This window comes from Cebidichthys violaceus, unplaced genomic scaffold (genome assembly GCF_023349555.1).
Source record: "Cebidichthys violaceus isolate CVI_PGR_0920_01 unplaced genomic scaffold, fCebVio1.0.p SCAF_12, whole genome shotgun sequence".
NCBI classification, from domain to species: domain Eukaryota; kingdom Metazoa; phylum Chordata; class Actinopteri; order Perciformes; family Stichaeidae; genus Cebidichthys; species Cebidichthys violaceus.
In genome coordinates, this window is record NW_027176285.1 from 8488924 (window position 1) to 8503530 (window position 14607).

The 14607-nt window shown below is 40.5% G+C and overlaps 1 protein-coding gene across 2 annotated transcripts; it reads right to left on the minus strand.

Annotated features, from left to right (window-relative positions):
* Positions 1 to 681: 681 nt before the first annotated feature.
* On the minus strand, positions 682 to 13598 carry sgsm1b (small G protein signaling modulator 1b). 2 transcript variants are annotated; one of them, XM_068706171.1, is made up of 25 exons: positions 13436 to 13598; positions 13280 to 13323; positions 11238 to 11313; positions 10229 to 10391; positions 9868 to 10020; positions 9677 to 9744; positions 9423 to 9565; positions 9196 to 9327; positions 8934 to 9058; positions 8781 to 8848; positions 8527 to 8690; positions 8261 to 8390; positions 7659 to 7785; positions 7518 to 7582; positions 7263 to 7408; positions 7015 to 7143; positions 6737 to 6910; positions 6524 to 6589; positions 4442 to 5677; positions 4234 to 4358; positions 4064 to 4146; positions 3857 to 3966; positions 3668 to 3764; positions 3406 to 3573; positions 682 to 3209 (listed from the first exon to the last, which is right to left on the minus strand). In XM_068706171.1, the coding sequence occupies exons 1-25, from the start codon at positions 13440 to 13442 to the stop codon at positions 3121 to 3123; spliced, it is 3888 nt and encodes a 1295-aa protein (XP_068562272.1). In that variant the 5' UTR covers positions 13443 to 13598; the 3' UTR covers positions 682 to 3120. The 2 variants fall into 2 exon arrangements, with proteins under 2 accessions (XP_068562272.1, XP_068562271.1); XM_068706170.1 differs by lacking the exon at positions 13436 to 13598 and having other exon boundaries at positions 13280 to 13342.
* Positions 13599 to 14607: the final 1009 nt, after the last annotated feature.

A 14607-nucleotide genomic window follows, 5' to 3' on the forward strand; every position in this document is an offset into this window, starting at 1 on the left:
CTGGCTGTTTCATTCACTGTCTTAAAACTTCAATGACTGATTGTATTCAAGTGAAATCACACAGCCTCAAAGCTTATTAACAGGAATATTTACACCTGTGACTTCTGGCTGTGATTTTGTTGAAGGCTAGTTCTACATTTGACAGTTAGCTGTCAAATATCTCACACTAATGGTCTGTGAACATACAGTATATCCTGAGCCTGTTCAACATCGACATAAGATCCTGCAGAGCATGATTGAAATCTAACCTTTTTGTGGAAGTTCACAAGAGCTATGAAAAGGTTTTGAGTTCAGCTGAAAGCTACTATCAGGTTATCAAATGTCCCCCTGTGTTCTGCCAGAAAATCTCTGTGGTGGAGGGATAGAGAGGGATCTTTCTTTAAAGCCTCATGTTCTGCTAAACTTTGTAATGCATCTTTGCACAGAATGAGGACTGTTCTACAGCTCTGCCATCAAAGTCACATTAAGAAGGGCTCTTTTCATGACTAGTAAGGAAAATATGTAACAGCAACCAAAACTATTACAAAGTACACATGGACATTCAAGTGTTGCTTAGATTTAACTTCAAAACAAAGAACCTATCGTTTAAAGGCCGAGTGACAAACGAGGCACCAGTGCTAACCACAGAAACTAACTTGTATGAAAATGTCAAATGTGAAAATATACATGAGGCACATGGGATGCAAAATATAATATTTTTAATACGCAATAAATTAATTATACCAGGTGACAGTTTGAGAAGACAGAAAAAAATAAAAAATATATTTATTTCCAATGGCACATTTTTATCTTTCTGTTCATTATAATCCGATAAAGCCCATATACAGACATTGTATTGCATTTTATAAATATGTACTTTCTTTGTTTCTTTTTAACACATTGTATACAGTAAATCTTCTGACAACAAACACAGCAATGCACAAACAGCAATACTCGGGCATGTTTTAGAAGATCGTGTGGAGACGCATTAGCAGTGATATCAAAACACTGGTATTTAAGCCACAGTGAACCGAACATGGGTGTGTTATGGCTATTTGTAACTGTAAATGTGTCACCAATACATTTTCTGACATACTTTTACTGGTATCTAGCCATGTAGATAGTTTTGTATTTATCTGCGAAGATTATAAGATTGAATCCATGTAGAACTTCTGCAAAATAGATCAGATTCACAGACCTTATTAGGCTTTATTAGACCTCATTAAACCAATTTAAATAATGACATCAAGGTCTCCAGCGCATTGTTTCTGGAAATACACGTTGCCAATACATGTTCATTTTCAGCTGAACAAATGATTAACTTCCACTGTATTAGATTAGCAGCAGAAGATTCAGTGCTGTAAACATACACATATAAAACCAAAATGATCCGCATGGCTACATACTACTGACTAGCTACCACTGACCTGACCCTTTATGTAATAACTTCACCTTCTGGCACTCACTAGACTGTGAAAACCTGAAGAGGGCTTCAACAAGATCCAATATACAAGTAGCTGGAGCTGTGACAGTCTAAGCAGCACTGTAATACAGCACAATGCACAGCAACTGTGTGAGGAGGTGTACAATAGATGTATCTGGTGACCATTTCAGTCGAGCTAAAAAGAGAGCCCTCCAAGGAACTGGAGGGCGCCGGATACAATTTAACAAGCTAAGCACAAGAGGACTGCTCTTTCAAATGAATTAATGAAATAGGTGAGCTCATCAAGGTGGAGGCTGCTTTCTGTGTACACTAGCTTTACAGGAAACGAAATGCAGCAGAGGAAACATGTCAAAGCTAAAGTCATGATATTGAAGTGTTTAGCAAGCAGAGCTCTTTGTCAACAGATATGGACATGGGGATCTTGAGGTAATAATGAAGTTAGAAATGCACAGTTACTCCAGGAAATCATCATTAGTCATTGTAAGACATGTTGCTAAACGTTTGGGCATATCAAAATAATGGACTAGAGCGTGTTAAAGGCAACCAAGATCGGCAGGCCCAAAAAATATTAAACTGATCTCAAAGTGGAAAAGAGAAGTGTAGAGTGCAAAAGAAGAATGCTTCCCTCACTGCCACCCCCTTTAAGTTTACCACCAGCTCAAAATGAACCACCATAGCAGCAATGCTGCAAAGAAGTAGAATCCGTTAGCACTGTATATATAGTGAGAAACTGCTGAATTCGTCAGCCTGAGCGGCATTGTGTTATTTGAGGTGAGAAGAATGTGAGTGCCCATTTAAAGCAGTAGCAGTAACCAGTCTGCACAGAAAAAGAAAGTGAATCAATGCATCAAGGAGGTCAGAGATAGAAGTAGCACAAAGTATGGCAGTTTGGTAACGGAGGAAAAGAGCGATACTGTACTGTATGCAAACTATGTGCAATCATGCAAGACTGCACAGAGTTCACAGCTCCGGTCTGGATATCCTGCAAGTGTGTGTGCATCAGATACAAGCACAGGAAGAGAACCATCAAGGCCCAGAGAAGCCAGCATGAGGTCCTCAAAATGGCTTTTGAGAAGCAAACCACACATACGACGTGGACACAACCTCCTCTAATGTACCTCTAACGTTTACGAAACCAAATCATCCGATAATGCCAGGCATTATTATTACTGAAATATATTCAAGTGCATCACAAGATGTTTAAACATGTCAGCTACAATTTCAGCAAAAAATAATAACAATATTGAAAATATATTCAAGTGCATCACGAGATGTGTATAACTGAACAAAATCAACCTCATTAGAAGAACAATACAGTGACAAATTTGGTTGCTGTATCCCTGAAACAAATAGCTCAATTTAAGGCAAAATAAATAACATCCTGAAGCATTTTCATCAAGGGTACATTCACTAGGTGAACAATAACACTTTCAAAATAAATTTACTGGCAATAATTGAATCTCCTGAATATAGAGAGGAACAACTGGAAAGAAGTCTTAAAATAATGACCAGTTGTCTTTTCGGTACGTACCAATCACTGCATTTCATTTACATGTATTCCTTTCCTCTTGAATAAACTACTATTGTGTGTGTGTGTGTGTGTGTGTGTGTGTGTGTGTGTGTGTGTGTGGTTGTGTCAGTATCTTAAGACAAATTAAGCACAGAGAAATGTGGGAGCAGCAGCAGACACGGCAGCATCACTTGTTTTCTATGAGCGTCTGCACTTTGTTGACCAAGTCTCGAGCCATCATCAGGACCTGCGGAACGTTGTGTCGCTCTGCCATTTCTGAGAAGAGAATTTTAAAATCTTTGTAACATACTTTGTAATATTTAGAATAATCAACAGTTTATTTTCTCCTTGATACTGAGTGAGTGGAATTTATATTTTGAAAGTATTCTATATTATCATAGCTGAAATATAATTTTAATCAACTGGTTTACTTAATTGGCAACATGTTTTCCACCGTATCGTCTTATCTTACCATTAAAGAACTTGATGATGTCCGTGAAGTCCATGTTATTTTCTAGGATGATGTCTCTATACATCTCCACAAGGGCCAGAGCAATGAAGAGCACAAAGTGGTCAGAGGAGGTGTATGTGGCGGCCCAGATTGTTTCCCACACAGAGTATACGTCATCGTACACCATTTCTGTGCAAACAACAAACAAATAGATAAGATTACATTCAGTACCATGTTATACAAATTGCAAAATTCTCATTAATGGACAACTCAAGCAAATCACCTCTTTTGAAGTCAAGTAGAAACCAGCGATAACAGAAGTAGAAGTGTGTGTAATCTCCATTCTGCTGCATCAGTTCAAACAGCTCGGAGTCCAGGATCTATTAGTATAAAAACAAAATGTTATCTTTGTTTTACGGCTTTTATGAATATACAGGCGACACATGTGTTAGATGCACAGATATGTACATACCTGGATAAGAGAACGCATATTGGCAAAGTGAGAGTCCATGGCACCACCATGTGGAAAATTCTGGTTCATCCTCTTCATTAGTTCAGTGAAGCAGCTAAATGCCATGACCTCTGTGAAGCACACACATTAAAAAAAAGAGTGACTATTAGCCATTTATGTGCATTTCGGTAAGTGTAGTGATAGAGTTTGCAGTAAAGTGTCACTGACCGTCGTCTAGAATAACCAGCAGGGGAGCCAGCAGATCGCACATCCCCTGGACGTAACCTGTATCCAGATGCTGCCACACGTAACTGCAAAGTCAACCAAGTTTTTTTCAGACATTATTGTTTTGGGTTGAAGACAAACGTCAGAGACACTAAGCATGGCGGCACATTTACCTGCACATGATGTTACGCAGCTTCTCCAGGTTCTCAGGAGTGAAGTACCAGTATGCTCTGTCACAACGTCTGACATCTTTGTCGATGCGATGTAAATTGATCAAATACATGTCCAGTGTTTCTTGCTGCAAAAAAAAAAATGAATTCTGTTAGCATGTGCTTGTGATCAAAAGAAGAAGTGTGTCTGCATTTCATGTGTAATGCTTACGGAATAGGTTTGTTCTTCTGAGGATTCGTCGTGTTTGGCGTCTCCTCCCACCTCTGCAGACTCTTCTGGTTCAGTGAGCACATTTTCCATCTCAGGCTCCTCTTCAGAAAGGCCCAGGTCGGTGCCCTCAGGACTGGTGTTACAGGCTGTGTCCAGATGGTGATCTAGGACAAGGTCCTCTGATGCCATTTTCTGTCTTTGCGCAAGGGGGACAGGGGGAGCAGCAAGACCTGCCAAAGGCCTGGCCTTGATATCCTCAGAGGTCACACATGTCCCTGCAGGAATGTCCTCCATTTCCAGAGCCGAAGGAGAGTCATCTGAATCTGCTGTGTCCGGAGACTGCCGGGAGTGGGACGATAATGAAAGGCTGCCCCTCGACGCAGACTGGAGAGCATTCAGTACTTGTCTGACAGGTGAATTTGAACCAGGTTTCTCAAATGGAAATTCTGCAGCTTTGTCTTTTTTGATTTCAGCCAAATCACTAACTGTTCCTTCTGCGTCCTTTCTTTCTGGCTCTGTGGTACAGGTCTTTTTTTCTGAAGCTGGCTCAGGTTTTTCAGAAATCTCCGGCTCTTTTTCACCCTCTGGATTAGCATCTTTTTCTGCTAAAGGCGGACATAATGGCTCCACTTCCAGATCTTTGCTCTTGTGTGCTTGAAAAGTCAAGGTCTGCCCGAGTGGAGGTGCTTGGAAATATTCATTATGAATCTCTGTTTCTAGCTTCAGAACATTAGTGCTCTCTGGAATACTTCTTAAATTCATATTTGTGTCGACTGCTTTTAAATCTTCAGATTTCTCAGATTTTGTTTCTTCTAGTTCAGGTTTTTCTTTCGATTCAGATGTCTCTTGTAACTTACTGATTCCACAGTCCTTAACCATCTCACCTTCTGGAACTTTCTCCATCTTTGTCTCTGAAATCTCAGCTTTGGCTACTGGGTCCATTACATCCTCACCTCCGGACTGTGATCCAGTTGTAGGTTTTTCATGTGTGACTTGTGATGCTTCTGACTGCTGAGCAGTTGCAGCTCCAACAGCTGACTCTGTTACAAGAAGGCTGTTTTCTGAATCCAGGTGTTGATTTGACAGACCCGGGGAGGAGGGGCTGCTGGAGGGAAGTTGTGGGGTGTCTGCAGTGCCACTTGTGGTTTCCTTCAGTGGACTACTTTGCTGTGCTTCTCCTTCCTCAAGCCTGGGCTCAGTCTCAATCTGATCCACTGCCTCAACTGATTCAAATACCTGATAACCAAAGGAAAGGGGTCAGCATTCAATCCATTGTGTGTCCCGAAGCAATGAAATGGACAAAAGTTGAGGAATTCTACTGTGGTTTTACATGGGTTAACATTGCTGCAGAACATTTTCTAAGGTATACTATACTTTTGAAGACAGAGTCATCTCAAAAACTATGGGATGGATTGCTTTGAAATTTAGTAGACATACTGAGAGGATGACACCTCGTGATTTTGGTGATTCCCTGACAATCCTCTAGTCCTGCAAGTCCAATCTTTAACTAATCCTGCCAAATAGCATAACAATTATTTGCTGAATGGGCACAACATTTTGTGCAGACAATCATGGATCCCAGATAATGTATCTTAATGACTTTGTTATTCCCCTGACTTTTTGTCACAATCTCATCAACTATAAAATGGATTGTCATGTTATTTGGTACACACATTCGTGACCCCCTCTGACTCTCAAATGTAATCACTTTGGTGAGTCTCTGACCTTTTGATCTAGAGCCATCATGAAGGTAACACATTTCAGTTTTCTTCATTTCTTTGATTTATGACCAAATAACATAAAAACTAAAGGCAACACAGTGCAGCCTCACAGAGCCACTAACAAAGCTGAGAGGTCTTTATCATTCATGTACAACTTTCTGACAACACGGTTCATTAATGCAGTATTTTTTTCCAAGTGAACTATGAAGGTCCCGCCATTCTTTTGACTAATATAATTGGGACAAAGAATAGCGGTAACAAAACATTTACTATTTAAGTTATGGAATGTCTAGAAAAGTTATATGTGTCCAAACACTTTTTACAAAAGATCATTGTGATGTTCATGCTCATGAGAAATTACCTGCGTGCTGCTGGAATCACTTTGTGAGTGGGCATTCTGTTGTTCTGAGCTGCTACTTAGAGACGACTGCAGTGGAGAAAAGCATCGCACAAGAGATAAAAAGCAGAATTGTCAACTTGGTTGGAAATGTCATAATATTATAAACAGTTCGCTTTCAAGTTTTTATCACGATTACATAACGCAGGACATTTTGTGCCAAAAGGTCAAACTTGCATCTGTACTGATGGTGGAGTCCCGCTGCACTGGCCCTCTTTCCACACTGGCTCCGGTCGAACATCTGGCGAGGGCCTCAGCATGTTTCTCCCTCTCCCTCTGACGGACTATGGCCTCACAACCCTGCCACTCCTTTAGAGTCTGCTCATACATGGTCCGCATCTGCTCATCAATCTGAAACAGAACCCTCGTGTTAACACAGATAGAAACATCCCCCGTGGTGTATATGTGTACTTAACAGTCTTATAATCATAAAGTCTGACAGCACATGGAAATACCTCTAGCCTGCATTTCTCAGTCATGGTAAACTGGTAGTGTCCCAAAAGGAAGGGCCAGACCTCTTTGCGTAATGAAGGAGCCACACCACCAAAATACACAAGCCTGTGTATCTCCTCCTCCTCATACGCCTGAAAAAGATTAGGTCTTGGTACTAATCAATGCTGACTTTTCAAAAGAACCATTTAATACTGTAATTAATTAAACCCCAAAACAATCTTATGGCCTGGTGTTTCACTGTGAATCTTACAGAGCTGTCCTTAAGGAAACGGCCCCAGACCTCCACAGAGAGTCCTCCTCGGGCATTACAGGGCACATCAGGGTCAACTATAGTGATGTTGACCAGAGCAGAAAGGTGCGTACGAACTGTGGACAGATGACGGCAGTATGCGAGCCCTGGAGAGGAAAGATACAAGTTTTCATATTTACAAAAACTGTTGTTTCTTTAGGAATTGAATTATTCCCCAATGAATCAAAGTTAATCGACAGTTGTTTGTATACTCACATCCATAGAAAGCACGGGAGATTATCTGGTACTTCATGGTGTCACAAAGGAGCTTTAAGGGAGCCCTGGTAGGAAAGGAATGGCAAATTCAACTGGATTAATCAGAATTTATATTTGGGTCTGTCCCTGGGAAATACTTACCTTTCCTGATTACAGCCGTTTGGCAGAGAGCCTTCAGAGGAGCCATTCTGTGAGCAGGAGGAGCAGGAGGACTTTCTGGGCGTCGGTTGCCACAAGTTCACGCCCTGGTCCATCAGCTCCAGGGCCACTGCACAGCATGATAGCCCTTATCAGTACCGTTGCTACTATCATCATCATAGTTAAGTAAAACCAGATGAAATTCCAATAGTTTTGGATATAAAAGAGCATGTCTGCAAATAATAAGAAAGATGGAGAAAAAATGGAGAAAAAAAAGATGGGGATGGAGATGGGGATGTTGCATACAAATTACTGTATGTCCATGCAAAGTTGCCTTATTGTCGTTGGGACTATAATGTGAAATGGACATACAGGATAGGCAGGACAAAGATATGAAATGTATCAGCTTAAAATTGTAGATAAATTAATTAGAAAGATGTACATGTAAATATGATATATGCAGAGGGAAAACAGATTTATCTAAACTGAAATGGTCTAATCTGTAAATCAGTATTAAGAGAGTAATGCGATCGTAGATCTAATCTCTAGTGATGTTTTATTAGATTAACTCAGGGAGGCAGAGCAGGACAATTAAAGACACTTACTGAACTCCATCTGAATGCCAGGAAAGATGATCCGAAACACATAATCGGTTGCTTCATCATCTTCCTTATCGGATACAGAATCACATGAGCCGTGTGGACTCCTCTTTCGCAGTTTGGGGAAAACCTTACCCTGTAAAATGGAAAGGAAATGTTTTGCCGAGGATTGTCACAACAGATTGTAGCTGTAGGTAAATGTAGCATTATTGCAGAAATGATTGGAAATAAGATGCTACAGAAGTATTTTGTTATCCTCTGTTCATGCTGACCTTTCCTCTCTGATTCCAGAGCGGTGGGTCCAGCTGCCCGTGAGGTAGCAGGCCGGTCTCCAGGCAGGTCAGAAACTGGAGGAGGTGGCCTCCTTTGGGGAAATGTAGAGGAGGTCTCTGGATCCCATCCTGGCTCACCAAGACTACAGTCCCACCACTGTTCACTGGAGAAATAAACAAAATAAAAAACCAAGATGAATAACTCTTTAAACTCCTACGTTGGGTGCTTAAAACATTAAAAGTTGATACTTTACCTTGCTGATGACAGTGGAGATACACAATCTCCTCCAAACGAATTGTCATAGCATAATCCCAATAAACACTGAAAGAAAGATGAGAAAATAGGAGCCATTGAGTGTAATGTAAAAACAAGTTTGTTTTCTTTGATTGGGTTCTATCGGCCTCACCTTTTCTCAGAATCTAGCTCCCCCACATTGCCATTCATCAGCTGATTGGGTGTCCATTTCAGTGTCATGACGTCTGCAGTTTGATGCAGAGAAAGGTAGCCTGGGATGGCCTCCATGTCATCTCTCTGCAGACACAAGTAGGAGCTTTCAAACCACAACATGTCTGCCATACTATAACAGATGCACCCAGGTCCCCAGAAAATAAACCAGCCTCTCTTAAAGGATTGTGTTATTGTTGTATTAGAAGAAAAAAAACACGCACCGGCTGCACCAGCACATTGTTTTTCCCAAACAGAAGTGTTGCTCTGGAGTTTTGGTGAAGTGATTCAACATAGTCCCTCACCCACATCAGAGGGCGATCATCCATGCTACCACTGGACTGTCTCTTCTGGATCTGGTACAAGTTAAGAAGACATCAGATATATTACACCCAGTAGTTTATATAACTGATTATTTGAGAAAAATCAATCAAAGCCTTCACTATCTAACCAGGGCAGGCCGTCTTGAAGGTGAATCCTGCCGACAGTGGCCGCTGTGGATGCGATGCCGCTGCACGAGCTCGTCAGCAGATGGGTCCGTCCAGAAATGGTCTGCAGTCTTAACTTTGGTGTACTCCAAAGCACAGGGGCCGACTGTGAAACAAGGTTAATGAGTTTAAAGTTGTTCAGATACGAAAAGTTAGTACAGTAAGGCCAAAGGGTTTCAGTGTGGTCCATGTGCTGGTTAGTGCAGTTTATAAATACCCAATAGAGATGCAAGAATTGGTCCATCCACAGGATCCATCAGCATGGCTTCTTTCTCATAGAAGGCACTGCAGGACACAATATTTGGAACATTTTATTTAGTTATTTTATTCATTATTTAGAATTGAACGGAGGATATAATCTTCTAGAGCCGGTGGCTTGTAATTGCATTAAATGATGCATAACAATACCCGCTGTTCTCCACCAAGTACACGACAATCTTGTCTAGGAGCTTTTCCATCAGTGCAGTTCGGATCCAAATGTGTTTCAGTGCCTGAGGGGGGAGGTTGGCCAACTTGTTTTGCCGACTGCGGTCATTACTCAGGGAAGAATTGTTCTGCTTGCTGAAAAACAGAAGAGAAACCTGACAGATGAGATGTCTGTATAGGTGGTGAGAGTGGAACAGACGCATAGAACAGGACGAGGTATTAGGATGCATTATTGCACATAAAAGTAAAGCAATAAGGGGAAGGATAAACAAGACTAGAAAAGTGGAAAGCATATGATGCTTTTGTGTAACTGGCCTCGCACCGACGGAAGTTAACATCTCACCTGTTTTCGATGAGCTGTTCCACCTCCTGGACCTTGTGGCAGAGTTCCTCAGCAGGCGAGAAGCTTTTTGCCGCCTTCATAAAGAGTGCTGCAACCTTGTTACTGCAGAGCAGACCTGCAATACGTCGCTTCAGCCCATGAAGAATGCAGGCCTCCACTACAGCTACACACACAAACATACACAGAGTATTGACCATTATTTGATTTAGATTTTTTTTTCAATTCAATTTTGTTCATGTTTTTGTGTCCACAAGGTAGAATCGCTTCACTTGCCTTTGAGTTTTGTTTTTATTTCATGAGTGAGGTATAATATCCTCTTTGTGAAAGCCTCAAGCCTTCATATTTTTTGAATACAAAAATAAAAATAAACGGTGAAAAGCAAGCACAGGTGGCACAAGTAGAAATAGACTAAAATCTGTCCAATACACCGTTGCTAGGATATGAGGGACGTGAATCACACACGCCTCACTCCTGGTTAGTATCAACGCCTTTGAAGGGTGTTAGTGTACTTTAGTACATAACCATCAATCCACCTTATTAAATATAAATCAACATGATGACTAATAGCATTATAAAAAGAAATTGCTTGAACAGACTGTAGGGAACCATTTTTCATTGTGATGATGAACTCGTAGTAGGTGACGACTTGACACGGAATGATGTCAACCATCTTCACTGTACATGTCAATGAGGTTATAACAACTACTGTGGCTTAGTGTTCAAATACAGCATGTCCTGTGCTATTATCTCTGAAACTAGATACACAACGTTCCAAAAAGTTTTTCTAAGCTGCACAAAACAACATTATGCTACAAAATGACTCTCTCTTATTTACTTTGTCTCTCCCTCGTTATAGCCCCCTCTTGTGTAGCCTATGATACCCATTCCTTAGGTAATGTTAAACTATAAAGCTAATGGAACAAGGCCTTGAGCATGTACCCTGAATTTTGGAATACCCTGACCGGAAAAGATGTCTTATTGTGCACTGTAATCACAAAAACACATTTACCGCAGAAGGATATGATGTGGCTGCTGTCTGCGTGCACAAATTTCCTCGTTACGGCCTCCTCCATAATTTGTTTCACCTAATAGAGAAAGGTACACGATGAGACAAGACCTAATCTGTCTGACACAGTTACATAAGGTGACAGGGAGTCCAAACAAGAAGCACAACAGGAAGCAATGGGGGTTACGCTACAATAGGTTATGATGAGGAGTGGTGCAGTCCCACAACACAATCATGAGGAAAACATACAGACCAAATTATTAATTTATTGTATAAACTCATTTGTCATTTGCACTCCCTCATAATCTAAGAGCACCACACACTTTTGTCTCTTTTAAAACTATAACAGATGCATTTAGTCCTTTTGTTTACTGGAGCATGGAAACCCTGAGGTTTCCCTCAAGACTCAAATGGATTTAGTTCTTTTCTAGATGTTCTGACGAAACTTTGTTCTTGACACCTACGACTGTTCCTCTGGGAATGTCTCAACTGAGATGCATAGGGCAGGCACTATCAGATAGTATAGATTTCCCTCTGGTATTGTCACAGTGTGTGATCGTCCCTGTCGGGTTCATACACATCTTAATGTTTATAACATAATGTATACATTTGTATTCTCCAAGCCAAGAGATAACCTCATACAATGTCAGTTATTTTAATTGGCTTGTTGTCACTTCTGTCATCATCATCATCATCATCATTATCAATCAATCAATACAATTTTAGAGATTAACATTTTACTGAAGTAGTGCTTGTTATGGAGCTGGAAAAATTATGTTCTGCAAAATATTGATGTGTGTTGATAAGCAATACAACACTGCACCGTAAAACTGACGCTCTGCTGTATGAACCAAGAATGAGTTGTAACAGTCTTGTCAGAAATTAAGATGAAAGATGGAATTCTATTGTATCAACATGAGACCAGAATCCCATATTTGCAGATGAGATGTTTGATGGCCACAACATGTTTGGGTCCCTGTTCTTCTTATGGGAAAAAGAACCTGAAAAGTCTGCTTTATCAACCTGAACTAAAAATCTAAATGCTATAAATATGATGTTTTAGTCATATGCTGTGCTTTAAATCTATGTATCACAGCTGAGCCCCTCCTTGCTGCAGGATCTAGCACCAGAGACATGGATGTTTGAGAGGCAATGAGTCACAGGTGAGGGGGAGCACGGACACGATAAGAATGGAAGCACCGGTCTTTCTCAGCAATGAATAAAACATCCAGTTTTTTCTCCCTGGGGAGTCGTGGAGTCACTGAGCAGTTTGGAACAGTCTGAGGTGTGATGTCTTTAATTTCGATGTAGATTAATATCCAAATGGATCATAATTTCAGTCACAATCATCCAGTTTAGGTTGGACTTTTTGCATTTCATTTACCACTAAAATGCCAATGAAACAGAGGCAAGGGTTACACCTTTAATATTTAAAAATAAAATAAGATGGTGTGTTATAGAAAACATGTTAACCATGATTAGAGAGAGAGAGAGAGAGAGAGAGAGAGAGAGAGAGAGAGAGAGAGAGAGAGAGAGAGAGAGAGAGAGAGAGAGAGAGACTATTCCAGGATATGAAAAAAACAGGTTTGGATGGATAGAAACAAAGGATAATGTACACAGCTCCTTATAAATGTAGTTTTTTTCCACCTGAAATAAAATCATCTTCACCACCACCACCATCAGCATCATCATCATCATCATCATCAGCATCATCACTGGCATCGTCAGCATCGTCTAACCGTTAGACGTTTGTCTTGGATGCTGTCATATACAGGCGTTAGACTCTAACGCCTGTATATGACAGCAGCCAAAACATGCCATTTTAATGGCAGCCTAATTACATCCGCTTTCATTATATAAAAACAATGGTACATTTTATGATAAACAGGCCTATGGCGTAGTCGTGGCTCACACCCGATGAACGATGTCCACACAAACACACGCGCGCACACACGCACGCACGCACGCACACACACATTGTCTAAGTCTACAGTGCCAGTAAACATAAACTGTGATGAGCGACAAAGACATAAAATCCAACGAACCTCTTTCTTCACATTGCGCAGCAATTTCTGGCGCGTCTCGGCCTCTGTCACGGGAGAAAACATGATGAATATGCTGATCAGATTGCTATTGTGGGAAATAAATGATGACAGGCTCACGACAGGGAAATAACAACGGCGGCAGTATCAGGCCTGTACCTCCCATCGCTTCGGGAAGGGTGCAGCGGCTGACACGCACGGCTTTTCCTTTGAGAAGGTCTTCTTGAAAGCAATGAAGACACCGCTGGATAAAAGGCAGAGAGGCTCCGAGATGTGCGATGTGTTCTTAGCAGAGGGAATTAAACCTATCTGTTACCTCTCAGCGAACCAACACCCCTTTAAAGTCACAGTAGCCTACTGTACACATTAAGCCATATACAACGGGGACGCCTGTTCATCACCGTAGTCCTTTTTGCTGTGCCTAAAACTTATGTTAAGGAACGTTTTGATGCTTCATTATTTCTTAATCAAATTATCCATACAATAATCAGAGCCTGATTAATACATGTGGGGATTACAGTGAATGAGCCCCAGCTCTAATTAATCAAGGCCTCATTAAATTAATTATCACAATTACTTCTCAGGAAGTGAAGAGAATAACAGATACATTATGCATTCACATAAAATCCACCCCACAATATGGTCATGTCATCTTATCATATATATACATTATGTGTATGTGTATGTATATGTAAGATGCACATGTAGTAATACCATGTGCATTGTAAACCTTGTACAACCTTTGGCAATACAGCCATCTTCATTATAATCATGCCAATAAAGACAATTTTAATTTTGAATCTGGTTGAGACACATATGTTCAGGTTATATTGAGACAAAAGGGTTAGTTCAAGTTTGTGGCCCAAACCTGTAGTGTTGTTGTTAAATCACATTAAAGGGAGTTCCTGCATAGATACTTTTTTGTTGTTGATTGATATACAACAACCAGACAGGAATGTTTGTTTTTGATTAAGTCAGCTAATTAATAGAAATCTGACAAATTAAAGAACTTCATGTTAAAATCCAAAAATACCATAGAGTCAGTCATGCTCATTGATTCACAACATTGTCCACAATGGACTAATACACCCAGAGATGTTAATGAAATAGTTACCACATAGTATGGAAAAATCACTCACAGAGAGTAGAAATGTGTATGGGCTAAACTGTATATTGCCTTCTCTCCCACCCATACTCTTGTCTTTCAGTTGTTGATCACATTAGGTTTAAACCCCAAACCTCAACATTAGACTCCATTAAAACAAGAGAAAACTCTCACAAAAAAAAACCCCACAGATGAAAATGAAACAGAAGCAAAAAACATAGAAGAA